The sequence below is a fragment of the Cystoisospora suis genome (assembly GCF_002600585.1).
Source record: "Cystoisospora suis strain Wien I chromosome Unknown contig_536, whole genome shotgun sequence".
In the NCBI taxonomy this organism is placed as follows: Eukaryota; Apicomplexa; class Conoidasida; order Eucoccidiorida; family Sarcocystidae; genus Cystoisospora; species Cystoisospora suis.
The window spans coordinates 1-14,829 of NW_027153337.1; the positions used below are offsets into that span (position 1 = coordinate 1).

Here is a 14,829-nt window from a genome sequence, read left to right on the forward strand (position 1 = left end):
CCCCTCCCCTCCGCTTCATGAAACGGAAGTCGACCACACTCGTATGCTGTAAATCGGCGTGTCTCACGAGGTGTGCATATTACATTCATTGCTTCTGTTCTTGAGCTCCTATGTAGAGAGATAGATAGGTAGATAATAGATAGATAGATTAAAGATAGAGAGATAGATAGATAGATAATAGGTAGATAGATTAAAGATAGAGAGATAGATAGGTAGATAATAGATAGAGATATCCCGGGGTCTACAGGGAAAAAGATCACACACTGACTAGAGGTCCACCCTTCAAGGCTCGTACATTTCCCCCTGTATGCTTTCGTGGGGAAGTTTCTCCACACGTATGAATAGCTATCTATCTATTTCTCTATCTCTCATCTAGCTCGCTATGGTACTCACTTGCTGAAGCTGGTGGCTTCTTGGCATGCATGCATCGTGTCTTTCTTTTCTGTTTGGTTTTTTAAAGCCCCTTCCATCTACAGGTGACGCAGGGAGACTTTCTAACGGGACAGTTATCTTCGTGAAAACGGAAGAAAATGTCACACCCAAGATCGCCGCTGCAAGGCCTGCACCCCCGGCCCATATGACGACTGCTGATCTTCCCCCTGAGAAGAAAACCAATCAAGAAGGAGGTAAGCTTTGCTAAATCATTGGATCTCTTTCTAGTGGCTGGATTAGTTGGGGTGCTCTTCTATTTCTTCCTCTCTATTTCCTGTCACCCTCACACTCAGCTAGTCGGGAGATAGGTAGATCGCCAAGTTTGAAGGGAAGACATAGACAGATGGGACAGGGACCCTCGATGCGTAAGACCAACCCTCCACACTGGTTTGTCAACACGACTGGGAAGACCTCACTACTGCGTTCTATCTATCTTCTTCAGTCGATCGTCAGTCTATATACCTACGTGTATCTATCCTCCTGAAAGAGTGGGCAATTTAACTTCATGAATGGGTGGCGACGAACAGCACGCTGTACATATGTATCGGTCTACACATACGTAGTTAGCTCGGACATGCTTCCCTCCTTAGTGAAGTAGACAACGCCTCTGTCTCTAGCTCCATACAGATATCTCAATGCTTGGATCCCACATAGCTATAGAGAGAGATACATGTGGCCTTTAGAGATGATGGTATGTGTATCCCTCTATGTGTTTCTTCATGTCTGTTACAGCCTCTTCATCATGCCAATAGTCTCCCGTGTATCCTCATGCAGATGGATAATCAGCCTGTTGTCAGTCATAGATTCAGTTTCCGTGCTGATCGATCTATCTATCTACCTTGAATCTATTAACTTCTCTATCCTGACTCTATCTATCTATCTATCATTGATGTATCTATTTCTCTCTCTTCAATATATCTATCTCTAGTCCATTTTGTCGCAAGACATCTGTATCTCTCCGTCATCTTCTCTGTCCCCCCCCGTCTCGATGCCTTGGGAGCTTCTTTCCTTTTTTTTCATTGCCATTCACTCGTGTCTGTCATAGGCAGCACGTCTTCATCCAGTTCTTCATCTTCTTCAAGCTCTAAAGGGAGTAGTAACGGCTCGTCGTCGTCTCCCAATGATAGCGGCAGCGCAGCGGGGGGTGTGAACTTCAAGTCTTTCGATGCTTTTCTGAGTGAAAGAAAATTCGCCGTCAATGATCTCCCAGGGTGCATGCAGTACAAGCCTCGCAAACTTGAATCTGGAAAGATGAATCGAGTAAGTGGAGACAAAGAAAAAGAAGAAAGAGAAACACTCACGTCCCTTTCTTTTTCTTCTGTAAAGGCGGGCGCGTGGTGAAGACCATCATCGTGGTTCATTGGAGGTTGCCTTTCTGTGGGTCTTCCTAAGAGTGAAGAAGAAGGATTGAAAGATGAGTCTTAGGGATCAACGCATATAGTTATAGATATACATATATATCATATCTTCATTCCGTAGGTAGAAGACCGCAAGAGGGGATACTACCTGCTTTCAGGGCCGCTCACAGAGACTCCTCTTTTTCCGAAGTATGAGGAGATGGGTGAAGATACCCCGACTGCTTTCCCTAGGAGTTGATTGACTAGGAGGTCATCTTTTCTCCGTGGTGAAGAGATACATAGGCATATGATCTATCTCTCACCCCTCTCTCTTTCTCTAAGCTTTTCTGTCGTCATTTCTTTCTCTTCTTATCTCGTCGTTGTTGATCTCTACCCCATTGTGGAGTTCCATGAAAAAGGAAGATCGACGTGGTGAGGGTAGGAAGGAGAATCAGAGAGAAATCTTCTTGTTCTCCTTTCTATCCTCTTCATAACAATCTCCTTGAGACAAGCCTTACGATAGCCCTGCGGTAGTCGTGGTAGGGGTGGTGATCGTCATTGTGAAGATAAAGAGAATACATATCAATTAACAGAGAGAGACAGGGAGAGTGAGAAACCAAGATAGAGAATCAGAAAGAAAGAAAGAAAGGAGAAAAAGTGTATCCGTAGTCTCAGTGTCTCTCCTCTCTTATCATCCTTCCCCTTAAAAGTGCGTTCTATACACCTAGTCGCACCTTCTTAACACAGACGTGATTGATTCCTTCTAAAGGTTCTTTTTCATGGCCGTCATATGCTGCATACCGTCCCTTCTTCTCTCCTCTAACCCTCTCATGTTCTCCTCCTAACCGTGCTCCGGCTTTTGTCAGTCGTGGAAGATTCTATAATGAGGCTTTCTTTCTCCCTGAGTCTTCCTGTGCTCTTGTCGAGACCTTAACAATATTACTCCTATCAGTGCCACCTCGGCCTATAGAATGAGCGAGAGAGACGCGTTTTTTGTGTGGTCATGCGATGCGTGGATCCACAACTTCCCACAGATTCCACCTACAGTTACACTCAAGCATCAGGTGTACAGACACGTCGACCATCTGGAAATGATGAATGTGGAAGAAGTGAAGAATTTCGTGCAGTTCTGGCAAAGGGACTTGCAAATGCTTCAACAACGCTTCGGGTATATGATTGGATACTATGTCGAAGACTCCCATTACCCTGCCGGAATACGAGCTGTATGTGAAGCTATCTACGAACCCCCCCAGGTGAAACCCAAGGAGCCCGCCTTCCTTGCCTCTCGCCCTTCAGAAAGTCACCGACTAGTCAGCACGTCATCACTCGCTTACTATATCAGAGACGCTGTCGCTCATACGTTGTTGCTGGACATGCAAGAATATACATGGAGATGTATGGGTAGCCGTGTGACTATGTGCACCTCCGTCTGTGTATCTGTCTTTGATCGGGCTATCTATCTGTCTAACTTTAATTCATCTATCTATCTATCTTTATCTATCTATCTATCTGCGTCGACTTGTGTGTGTCATGGTGTGAGTGACTATGGCGACTCTTTGCTTGTCTCAGTTGTGAGTCTGCCTCTTTTTCTTCTGTGGTTGCCATTTATGGGGGTGTGCAGGATAACACTCTCACCCAGATCGATCTGAAGGAAGATAAGGCTGAACTGGCCGCAGCTGAGAAGATCGCTCAGCATTTAGGCTTGGAGACCATCGGGTGTATCTTTACGCATGCCCCGAGAGAAGAGCTTCTTACTGCGGATGAAGTGATTGATCTTGCCAAGTATGAAGAACAACTCTTCTCTACTGATTCCTTTCAAAGTAGTTCACATTCTCATCTCTCCCTTTCATTGGCCTTCTTCCTTCATCCATCACGATGCCCCACCTATGTCAAAATACACCGACGTCTTTCTGCCTGCACAGCATGCGTGTATACCGATAGACAAGAGAAGTCTCTCCTGTCTATCTAGATTCTTCACACGGGGCGACAGCGAAAGAATAGAGCCAGGCTCCACGGGGTTCTTCCCTCTTATCGTGTGCGAATAGCCATGCATTACTGGACGTCTGCTTTCCTCCTTTGCACCTTTGTCTATCCCTCAATACATACAAGCAGGCAGCTGTAGATGTGGATCGCAGTTATGTGTCTCTTGTTATGGTGAGACTGGGTGTGATACCCCATATAGCCTATATAATGGTGGCTGACGACTTCGAGTACGTTCTTAGCTGGAAGTTTTCATCTTTCTTTCTTACCTCTTTCTCTCGCAAAATAAACAGTCTCTGAATGGGACCTCATTCTCATCATGCTTGGCAGGGATGCTCTTCATTCAGTTTAAAGCGATCCGTCAGCTACAACTCCATATACATACATACATATTCATACATCGAGAGCGAGAGAGAGACGTGCTTTGAGAGCTCCGGGGTCTCTCCTCATGGTTGCATGATGTGGGAGAGGTCAAGGAGTTTTTCTGTACAAGTGTGCCTGCTCTCTATTTCAGACGACGTCTTCATCTCTGCATATACCAAGAACACTGAATAAAGTAAAGTTCGATACGGATCATATTAGACACTAGAGTACCCCCCACACACTGAATATAGCTCCAGTAAGAAGGTACATACCTCCTATTTCTTTATGATCATTATATGCTAGAGAATACACTTCGTCAAATAATAACGGTACAAAGCCTGAAGGTATCGATACACATGAATCCACCCGGATGTCTCATCGCATCGCTCATGGTCATCTACATACAGGATGAACCGCGTGCGTGTCAATACTGCACACATGTCGGGTGGTGTCTCACTCTCTCTCTCTCTATATATATATATAGCATATGTACATCTCTATGCTTCGGCCTCGGTTGTAGGGGGCGGCGTGCCTATGTATACCTCCATATCTCACTAGAGGATAGTAGAAGAAATGCTCTATCTCGTCTTATCCTCCAGTGATACTAAGGGACACTTCTATAGTACACCCGGTAGTATGTGAATCCCCGTCCTCGATACTTCCACCCCAAGTGTACATACATCCTGAAGACTATATGTGCGTACAGAGAACAGCATGTCATCATGATTCCCCACTCGAGTGTGTATGTTTGTCTCTGTGTTTTTCTAGGATGCAGCTAGCTCGACAGTTCGATACACATTACACCGGGTATCCGGTCAGTAAATTTGTGTGCTGTACGGTCTCCTTGCATAAGGCGGCCGAGGGTGGGCATGAGGCAGGCGGGGAGGCGATTCCTAACGCTTTCATGATCTCCGATATGGTGAGTGAGCGGAAGAGAGACAGGACAACAAGCAAGTAGAGAAAAGAAGATATCAAGAAGCAAAGAAAGAAAGGCAGTCAAGGAGAAGGAGAGGGCTGTAAAAAGACGGAGACGAGATGAGATGAGACGCAGTTGTTATGGGCTTGTAAATGTGGATGGCATTGTTCCTTGCTTGCATGCACGGGTGTCAACACGAAGAATGATAGAATAGAATGGTTTGCTGTCTGCTTCCTGATTCACCTGTCATTCTCTTCTTCTGCTTATTGCTCGGCGTGTCAGAGTGTCTTTTGAATGACGGATTTCCTTTTCATCTTGTTCTTTCTTTCTTTCATCCACTAGGGAATGTCGCTCGTTCGTGACGGAGTGATATGCGAGAAACAGCCTGATGCCTCCCACGTTCGATTACGCCAACCGGAGAAAGTAAGAAAAGCCAAAGTCCCCACCCTCACACGCATGCACCCCGCGCGTCTCGTCTCCTTCGTCATGATCTCGAGACAGGTCCCATCTGACCACTACCCAGTCAGCCAGATAAACAGTCACTTCTGTAGCTATTTGACGCCCATCGTGAGTGAGACAAGGAAGTCCACGTCATCCATATAAGCTAAGGACATAACAAGCTTATCATAGCGCTATGAGTCTGTATGAATTTCCTTCGGATGCACCCGTGTACCTATATATACGTAGTCGTGTAAGTGAGAAGGTGGGATACGTGTGTATTTTGGATGGATAGGTGTCGGGTGCGTTGTTCTCTACGAAGAGAATTACTAGGTGTATGATGTACACTAAGCGTGTTTCTTTGATCGTCTTCCCGTCGTCTTACCCTTAGGGAGAGCTTCTACCTCAGATTCTCGAATCAGGAAAGGAGACAACACAGTTTGATGCGAGGTGGTTTATTGTGCGTGTCAATGAATCTGCACCTCGAAAGGTGAGAAGGGAGACGGAGCCATACCTACATTGGAGGGACAGTCGCAGCAAGCTCTGGAATCGATTTTCTTCTTCAAGAGCAGGAAGAAGAATACGAACCACTTGAGTTGTGTGAGAAGATACAAGTAGAGCTGAGGCTTCTCAAAGGCAGACAAATGGTATCAGGTAGAAGTTCGGTCTCTCTTTTAGGAGTTATCTATCTTTCTGTGTACATACATTCATCGACACACAAGAAGGTTAGAGAGAAAGGAAAGGAGAGGAGGGGTTCTATGCGACAGGTAGGTACAATAGAGAGATATATGTGTAGTAAGAGGTGTATGGCGCGTCACTTGAAAAGCCATAGTAGTAGTAGTAGTGGTGGCCCAAGCACATCGTAGAGTGTCTCTGTAAGATCAGGCAGCACGCGAGTATAACGCACAATAATAAAACATGTGAAACGAACTCCTTCTTCAAGGAAGGGCTGCAGTCCCGAATAACGTAGAGTAATAGAAGATATGAAAAAAAGTCCCTTCTCAAGGAAGGGCTGAACATGCGCGGGTGGAGAAAAGGCCAGGCCGAAAGAGGGGGAGAGACATGAAAGAGAGAGGTGGGCAGGTACGTAGTAGAGAGACGGAGGAGGAAGGAGAGAAGAGACAAAGAGAGGCTCCTGTCTTTGTACAACTGTTGTTGAGTTAGGGTGTATTCCTCCTGTGACTATCGACATGCTTATCGAGTGGTGGTCTTTCTTTCTAGGTTACCTTTCTTTACTAACCGGCATCGGCGTGCTACACAGAAGGAATGATAGCACGAAACCGACTCTCGATATGTCTCTCCTTCTTTACTCTTGACGGTGTGGCGGTGGCTCAAGACCACGCGCTTCATCTCCTCTTGTGTCTGGGCTCTTTAAGATAGAAAGAAGGGAACCACTGTAGACGATGGTCCGTTGTGCTTCTGATCTATAGAGAGACGTGCGGCGTGAGAGATTCTTCGATGTTCCGACGATAAGAAGAAACAGAAAGGCAGGTTGTCTTTGCGGGGCATCAAGTAGTAGTACTACTACTGCTACCATTAGTATATCTTGGTGATTCTATAGCACCTTTCTTCTTCGTTTTTCTTACTGAACATGAGAAAGATTGGCAGTCTTTCTTTTCTGTCTTGTTTATCCTCTCTCTTGTTCTTCTGCGGCGGGGGCACAGGTTCGCTCCTTTTTCTATTCGAATACCTTTCCTCGTGAGAATCGGCTGATCCATCAATCGCCTCGGGATATCACAGTAAGTCTACAGAGAAAGCAGCACTATCCTCTCCTCTTCTTAGTAGACAGAGACACTCTCATATGATGTGAAGTCAGTCCTTTGTAGAAGGTTTTTAGGTCGTCTTTATGTGGTGCATGCGAAGGCGCATCAGAAGTGAGCTGCTTGTCGGTAGGAACTAAGCAGACGACACACCATCCCATGCTCTTTGGCAGTCGCTCTGTCGTAAACTCTCACTATAACTACTAAGGCTGTATAACACAGGGGGTGCGATTGAGTGTTATTCCGTCTATTGCTCGTTCGAGGGTGGAACATGATGTGACTCTATATGTTTCATAGACTATCTATCTGTTGATCACCATAGATCAGGTAGTGAAGGCCCCGGCCCGGTGATGCGCCTTGCTATCTGCATAGTGGAGAACATCGTGTGTGTAGTAGGTGCTGGCACAGACGTCCATCCCATCCAGAATGAAGGATAGTTACTTCTTATCTGTATTTACATACTAGAGAATCTCAACCGTAGTATCCCGCTCTTTCGCTTGCCCGGCGATTTTCCCCGGTGAGCAGTTCGTTCTTTCTCTCGCTAGCTTGTCGGTGAGAATCAAGAGGATTGATTGGCTAGGTTGTGTCATCTCATATCTGAAGCATGACGTCTCCTGCTTGGTTTTACAGCAACATCTTGCTAAGGCAGGAGCGGTCCCCAAGGCAGAGAACTGGAAGAACTTCTCCGATTTTCATCTGCTTCTCTATGTAGCAAAGCTTTTCGATCTTGATACAGCCCTAAGTATCTGTGATTGTATTGTGAATCAGAAGCCTGTCGATGAGGGTCTAGTAGATACTCTCAAGTCTTTAGGTTGATGTGTGAAAAGCAGCCGTCGTACCTATCTAGCGATCAGAATGGGAGATGCTTGTCATAGAGCCAGGGGACATTGCGAGACGAGTTCCGGAGAGGCAGCCTGGGCTTCTGTCTCCTACGAACTTCTTGAGACGACACATACGTATGTAGGGATAGAGAAAGATAGTTAGACGAGGACAAGTGATTACGACTGCCTGTCTGGAGTTCTAGTGAGGCAACGAAAAACGCGAGAACGCAACACTAGAACAGGCGCAAGAAAACCGAAGCTGTGCAGTTTCTATATACAATGTGTGGGGGGTGAGCTGAAGGCGAGCTACTGATACATATACGTTTTCAGGTCATAACGCTTGAGGAGAGAACTTCCCGGCCTTTGGCGGACTGGCCTTCTCGCCTGGTCGTTTGCTATCACAGGGGGTCGGCAGCACAGATGTTTTTTCGTATCTGCATGTCGTCGTGTGAGTATTTCTCCAATTCCAAGGTCCGTTTCGGATATGAAAGATCGGCTTTCTTCAAAGGCATTCACCTTTCATTCTCGAAAACTCTGGAGAAGAATTGAATCTCAGAGTCAACCACGACACGCACGCTACTGCTGATCTGTGTGTGGCCGGAGTGAGGGGTAGTCCTTTTTGCCGAATGTATATATTGTAATAGAAGTATACTCAGCAAGTTACAAGTTCTGTTTCCCTAACGAATGGAGAAGGTCGACGTGGGCTCTGATGTAGAACAGGGAGTCAACTTTTATCGTTACCCTAGGCGAAAAAAGAATAACTCGCGGAGCACTAGCGATCGAGGAAAGGCGTTGCTTTATCACATTCCGAAAGGTTCATTGTAATCTACTGGAAAGAAGAGACTTTCTATCCCGTTTGTCAACAAAAAGAACCCGCAATCTGACAGTTGAGGTATCCAGTAGCGGTCCACCGCGCAGGTGTGTGTTCGAGCTAGGGAGGGTTTCGGGAGTTAGCGAAGGAACCGGTCGCGGAGAGTTGTACAGTGAAAAAGCGAGCGCCCTCCGGGCACACGAAGAACATCAGACGGTATCACTTGCTCCGCTTTTTGTGATGAGCCAGTCTAATATGACTCTAGGCTTTCAAGAACTCGAGACCTCTTCTTCCGCCTAGGTCTACGTACGAAGTGAGACCGACTTACGAATCAAAAAGAACCTCACTGTAAGGGTTTCGTTTTCGGTCTGAAGTATCAGCACCTTCTCAGCAAACCCCCCCGCCAATACTCTTTACAGTCAGTCAAAGAGAAGGTCTCCGTTCCTCGAGAGGAAAGAATCCTTCTCCACGCCGGTATACATATTTCAGCAGGATTGTACCTGTTGTTGTGACGCCCGGTGACTGGCACCCCATGGCTTTACCAACAAAGAGAAAACCCACTCCTTCCAGGCTGGACGTTGGGAGACAGACAAGATACTTCAAAAAAGTCAGAAGTAACCCTAATTGCATAAAGACCTTCCGACCTGGGAGGACTCGACTGATAACCGTTGAAGCTTTCCTCTCAACTGGCCTCAGCCAAAGCACCATCGGGGAACTGCGCACCTCTGAACCACATCTTACCTTTTCTTTGACGTGGAAAGCACCCCGCCCAGATGGTTCGGAGAAAGACGCCATCCGTATGTTGGTATCTTTCACATATCAAATGATCGACTCGAAAAGACGGAGGGAGGACAACCCACCACCAACTGACACCCCCCCCGTGTCTGAAATAACCCTCAACTCATTCATAAGGAATGTGCATCCAGTCTCTTTATTCACCAAGCAAAAGAAAAACGAAAGAACGCGATTACTGACCTCTCTGCCTGAACCAACTAAGAAAGTCTGCCTTGCAACACTAACGAGTTCTGACGTCTACGAGCTCTGTTTGGCATTCGGCACCTGCCGTTACACCCGGTGATTTTGCGCTTGTCCCCCATACCATGCCACCACCCGGGAGAGATGGAACACTACCCGAGAGAAGGGTATGGCCTTTAATGATTTGAGAGACATCTGCTAAGAAAGATCTAGAATTATGAAAGCAACTCCCTCCTAGAATGATACGACAACCAGACTGCTTTGAAAGCTCAGTCATATCGCGTGCTTCCTCGAAGGTCGCCCCGCCCACCATAAAGACGACTACCTGCATTAGGGAAAAAGACACAGCAGGGTTTACTCCACAGATGAAGGCACGGTCGTCACGTCTTCTCGTCTTGACACCCCAGTGCATACATTCTTTCTGCTGAAAATGAGAAGTTATACATATCTATCAACATCAAAGGACTTCTCGATGTACATGCAGTCCATACGCTCGCACCCACCCCATTAAGACGGGTCTATACACGACGTATCTACACACATAGACACAAGTAGAAAGGAGTTTTCCGGCTGAGCTGATCTCTCCTTCCGTCCTCACCCCCCTTCATCTCCCACCCTCTCTAGAACATCACAACTCGAAAAACCGCTCGGTTCGGCTTATATTCAGTCAAAAGTAGACAGTAGTGCGTCTTCCTTCTCTCATTTTGAACACCACAGTACCACCTACATGAAAGGACAAATGCGATGAACCGGTCAATCTCTACTCCCCACCTTTCTATAAAAGATGCGACACACAAGATAAGCTATAAGGAAAGACGACCAAAAAGACCGAGAAGGAAATGTAGCTATGATGCCATACCGCTACGCCAAAGAAGACAAGGAACTCCTTTCGAGTAGTAGTACCACCATCCCACCTAGCCACGTCTACCCGTAAAGCTCTCAACTTTCTCGTGTCTCGTCATACACCAGCCCCTTACTGTTTGCGGTTTCTCTCGTGTGGTTGCTTGAGAGCTCGTAGCAGGTTGGTGTGCCCCGCCTGATCCAGTCATGTAGTCCATTTTCTGAGCACATAGGACGGGGTACTTCTCTACTGACAAACGACCTGAAAACACAACCCCAAGACAGTCGAAGAGATAGACAAGGCGAAACAAATAGTCTCCATCACCCCGTCCGTGTGTTCGGCCGTCACTTGGCTTGTACGGCAATCTAGACTGAGAGAGATACATATTTAGTCGCTAGCAGGCCGCACCATTGTCAGCCTTTCGTCTGTCTCAGAAGACAGCAGCCGTGCCGGTCATCTTCACATCCAGTTTTCCTCACTTCAACAGTAATGCCTCGATGTATACCAGGACTCATGAGAGGTAAGGGCAGGCAACTTGCTTTCCCCTCCCTTTGCCACAGCTTCCTCGATACGCCCTCGGCTAAAGTTCTTTTCGCTCGCGAATCTTTCCTGCTACCACGGACGACTGTAGTGAGAGGCTCTCGGGATCCTCCTCTATCCTAGTTCATAAACTTCCACGTGCCAGCACATAGGAAGTCTGAACATAGACACACTCACAATGACTGTCGTCATGGATGTACGCATACTCACATGGGACACTGGTGTACATTTACATAAATATGCATATATATATATATACATATAGAGAGAGAGAGATGGAAAGATGGACAGATAGAAAAAGACATGTGAGTGAATGCCGTTAGAGTGCGTGGGAGTGGTGCGCGTTCTTTACCTTTGATAAGACTTTCAACGGTATACCAAAGAAGGGACTTATGCTGAGTATAGACATTTGACGTCCCCTGAAGAAAAAGGACAGAGACAGTTACAGAGAGCTCTCATTTACTTCTCCTAAATAGTCTTGTGAGTATCTATTCCATTCCATGGCTACCCGTACATACTGTGGTCATAAAAGCATATGGATATGCGATGGAGAGACAGATAAGGAGTTGTCTGGTGGCGAGAGAAGAATAGATATACAACCTACAGACGCGTCATCATTGTACGTGTATTTACAACCACCTGACGAAATGAAAACGATACATAAGCAAACAGATCTATGAACATATCCAGATCACCCATACATTCCCTTCTTATACTCAGAAACGACTAGGGAGAGAATGCGTGTGCTTACTGCCTACGACTATTGAGAGAGACATGAAGTTACTGAAGTGTATGCATTCCTCCCAACACGCCTCAGGTGCAGCAGAGAGAAAAGATACGCCAAGGACGAAGGGAATCAGCAGGTGTCCACACACTCAAACAAGAAGACGAGTTTTCGCCCTCTCTGCCTCTCTCGAATCTCCTTCTTTCTTCTCAAATATCTGATCGGGTATGCAGGTAAAGAGATGCCCCTACGGAGGTTCCAGATACCCGCTTTGGGGATAGCTGAAGAAGACTTCTACCTCGGCAGCATGTTGGCCCCTTTTTTTTAAATATACAAACAAGTTCCGATATTTCTATAGATGTGTTTCTCTCATGAGCTCCTCTGAAACATGGGCTTAGGTGCGTGTCTACCTATGATGTACGACTACAGCCACCCGAAGCTCACGCCGACTCCCAATTCTTCAGACCGCTTGCTGCAGGGAGTGAAGGATACCCACCCTACTCGTAAAGCCATACATCTCTACCTGAATGGGTAGGCGCAGGTCTTAACATGTGACTGCAGACGTAGAAAACACCCACCCTTACAAGGAGACAGTTGTCGTACAGGCTCCTTGAGGAGTTTACGCACGAGAGATGATCGTGCGAAGAACCTTAGATACTCGGGCAGAGAGAGGTATAAGAAGGGAGGCAACAGAATGTCTAGATGGCGTGGCGTGCGTACTTTCAAACCTCGCTGGATGGAATTCTTCGCTACAGCAAAGAAGTTTTTATTCGAGAAGAGATCTGTGTCACGCGTCTCTCGGCCGGCATACTGAGTGATAGCTTGAAGCAGTTTGATCTCCTCATCTTCTATTCCAGCAGCGCGGAGACCTTCCTTTAATGTCTGGATGCGTGGGTCACCCTCATACCTCGGAATACACACAGACAGGCACGGAAACATCCTAGCTCTTTTCATTCCTCTTTGCTCTATCATGACGCGTCTCTCAGAAAAAGCACATCGCACTCTCCTCTACACACAAGAGAGACATACGTACATCTATCTGTGTGCACTGGGGAGGGGAAGAGGACAATAGATGCACGTATATATGCGTGTAGACGGTCTGTTGGAAGGTCGCCCGTACTCCCTCGCAAGTAGAGGTAGTGAGTGTATGTGGAGAAGTCATAATGCAAGGCGGAGTGCACGACCATTCAAGAAAAGTCAAAGATAGAAGAAGTCTTAGATTGTCTGTCTGTTTCTCATCCCTACTGTGTCATAGCCGAGAAGGATAAACGCCAGCTGTCTGAAGTGAAGAAGCTCAAGGACATTCATAATACAAGAAATGAAGAAGAAAAGATCTATCTCTATGCGATTCGTGCAACCCCCCACCCCTTCTGTTTCTAGGCAATTTAACCACAAACAGCCAAGAGATCGTCATTCACGGAGATTTCATGTCCTTCCTGCTATCTAGCGCCCTCGGGTTCTCTCCAGTGTGTGTGTTACTCTCTCTATCTCGATCTACCTTAAGTACAGGGACAAAAGATATACACACTTCTGCTTGTATGAGCCAAAAGCCGAGAAGAGGGGTATATACAGTTGTATATAGAGTTGTGGCTATCAGTCAGCTATGACGGGGAGATAGAAAGAGAGGCCATCATGTCTCTAAAGAAGAAGGCCGAACTCCAAAGCAGCAGTTCAACAGAGAGAGAGAGAGACAGCACCGAACTAGACTGACGACGTAGGCATACAAGAAACTATCAAATCGACAGACCCCTGTATAGGTCTACCATTCACACACCCTTTTTCTATTCCTATGTTTGTTCGTCTATGTATCTATGTATATGCATGTACATCTACGTATATACATATATATATATATATATGTGCATGGGAATGTGTACCTGAGGGAGAAGAGAAGAACAAGGCGGAGTTTATCCATACTGCTGACACGGTTGTTTTGTAGAAAGTCAGAGACCTGATTGAAGTGTTCGTTCTTGGCTTCTTTGCATGCAATCTCCTGCTCAAGTGAAGAGACCTCTAGTAGCATCCGCTCGTTGACTAGCTGAGATAAAGCATGGATCACGGCCACATGCTTAGAGACGTTGCCTGCAAAGAAGATAGGAAAGTAAAATCATAGAAGGACAAAGACACGTGCATCAAACACCTCTCCACCCCATAGAAGATTCTCGCCCTTTCTATATCTTCTGTCGCTACTTCGCCAACTCGATAGCACCCCAGTGATGTGGCACACGGTGGCAAGATAGTTATCTACACATGTATATCAAATGCAAATAGATAGGCATAGAGATCTATAGACGTGGATCTCCACCACGTGACAATCTAAGCAATACATCTCTATTTCAAGCCCCAGAGAAAAGAAAGTCACCGTATATACCTGTGTACGCATGCTGATCTGAAGAGAAGAAAGAAGATATTTAAGCACTAGAGAAGAGTCCTGACGCTGTATAGGTCGAGGATATGATGAGGCAAGAAGAGAAGATAAGGAAAAAGCTCGACGAGATGTAGAAGAGGAAGTTAAGCTCCACCAAGAACAACCGTTTGAAAGCCCCTCTTATGTAGATTCATACAGAGCTTTGCGAGTCAATATGATATCTGCACAATAGGCATCAATGGAAAACGGAGACAACTTCACCAATACAGGAGAGAAATAGATAAAACAGACAAAAACGGAAAAGATTCATACGGGGGGTTAACGCATGTAGACATCTTCAATGAAACACGACAGCCCGTCAGGCTGCTTTCACAGCAAAAGAGAGTCAAAGCCAGTGAATGCACTCACATGAACACACATATACAGGCGTAACTATCTATCTATTTAGACAGACAGACGGATAGATAGATTAAAGATAGATAGATCAAAGATAGATTAAAAATAGATAGATAGATGGATTAAA

At 46.1% G+C, this 14,829-nt stretch overlaps 2 protein-coding genes across 2 annotated transcripts in view; one reads left to right on the forward strand and one right to left on the reverse strand.

Annotated features, from left to right (window-relative positions):
* The first annotated feature begins 161 nt into the window (after window positions 1-161).
* On the forward strand, window positions 162-8,920 carry CSUI_001340 (npl4 family protein). Its single transcript, XM_068061546.1, has 9 exons — window positions 162-626; window positions 1,478-1,692; window positions 2,804-3,022; window positions 3,391-3,551; window positions 4,881-5,031; window positions 5,371-5,451; window positions 5,858-5,956; window positions 7,131-7,205; window positions 7,857-8,920. The coding sequence occupies exons 1-9, from the start codon at window positions 419-421 to the stop codon at window positions 8,040-8,042; spliced, it is 1,395 nt and encodes a 464-aa protein (XP_067926473.1). The 5' UTR covers window positions 162-418; the 3' UTR covers window positions 8,043-8,920.
* Window positions 8,921-9,350: 430 nt separating this feature from the next.
* CSUI_001341 (sec1 family protein) overlaps window positions 9,351-14,829 on the reverse strand; it is a 14,818-nt gene continuing 9,339 nt past the window's right edge. Inside the window, exons 8-12 of the mRNA XM_068061547.1 lie at window positions 13,816-14,020; window positions 12,659-12,845; window positions 11,567-11,633; window positions 10,811-10,935; window positions 9,351-10,158 (exon numbers count right to left, since the gene is read on the reverse strand). Coding sequence (XP_067926474.1) covers window positions 9,874-10,158; window positions 10,811-10,935; window positions 11,567-11,633; window positions 12,659-12,845; window positions 13,816-14,020 — 869 coding nt within the window. The 3' untranslated portion in view covers window positions 9,351-9,873. The remainder of the gene's footprint in view (window positions 10,159-10,810; window positions 10,936-11,566; window positions 11,634-12,658; window positions 12,846-13,815; window positions 14,021-14,829) is intronic.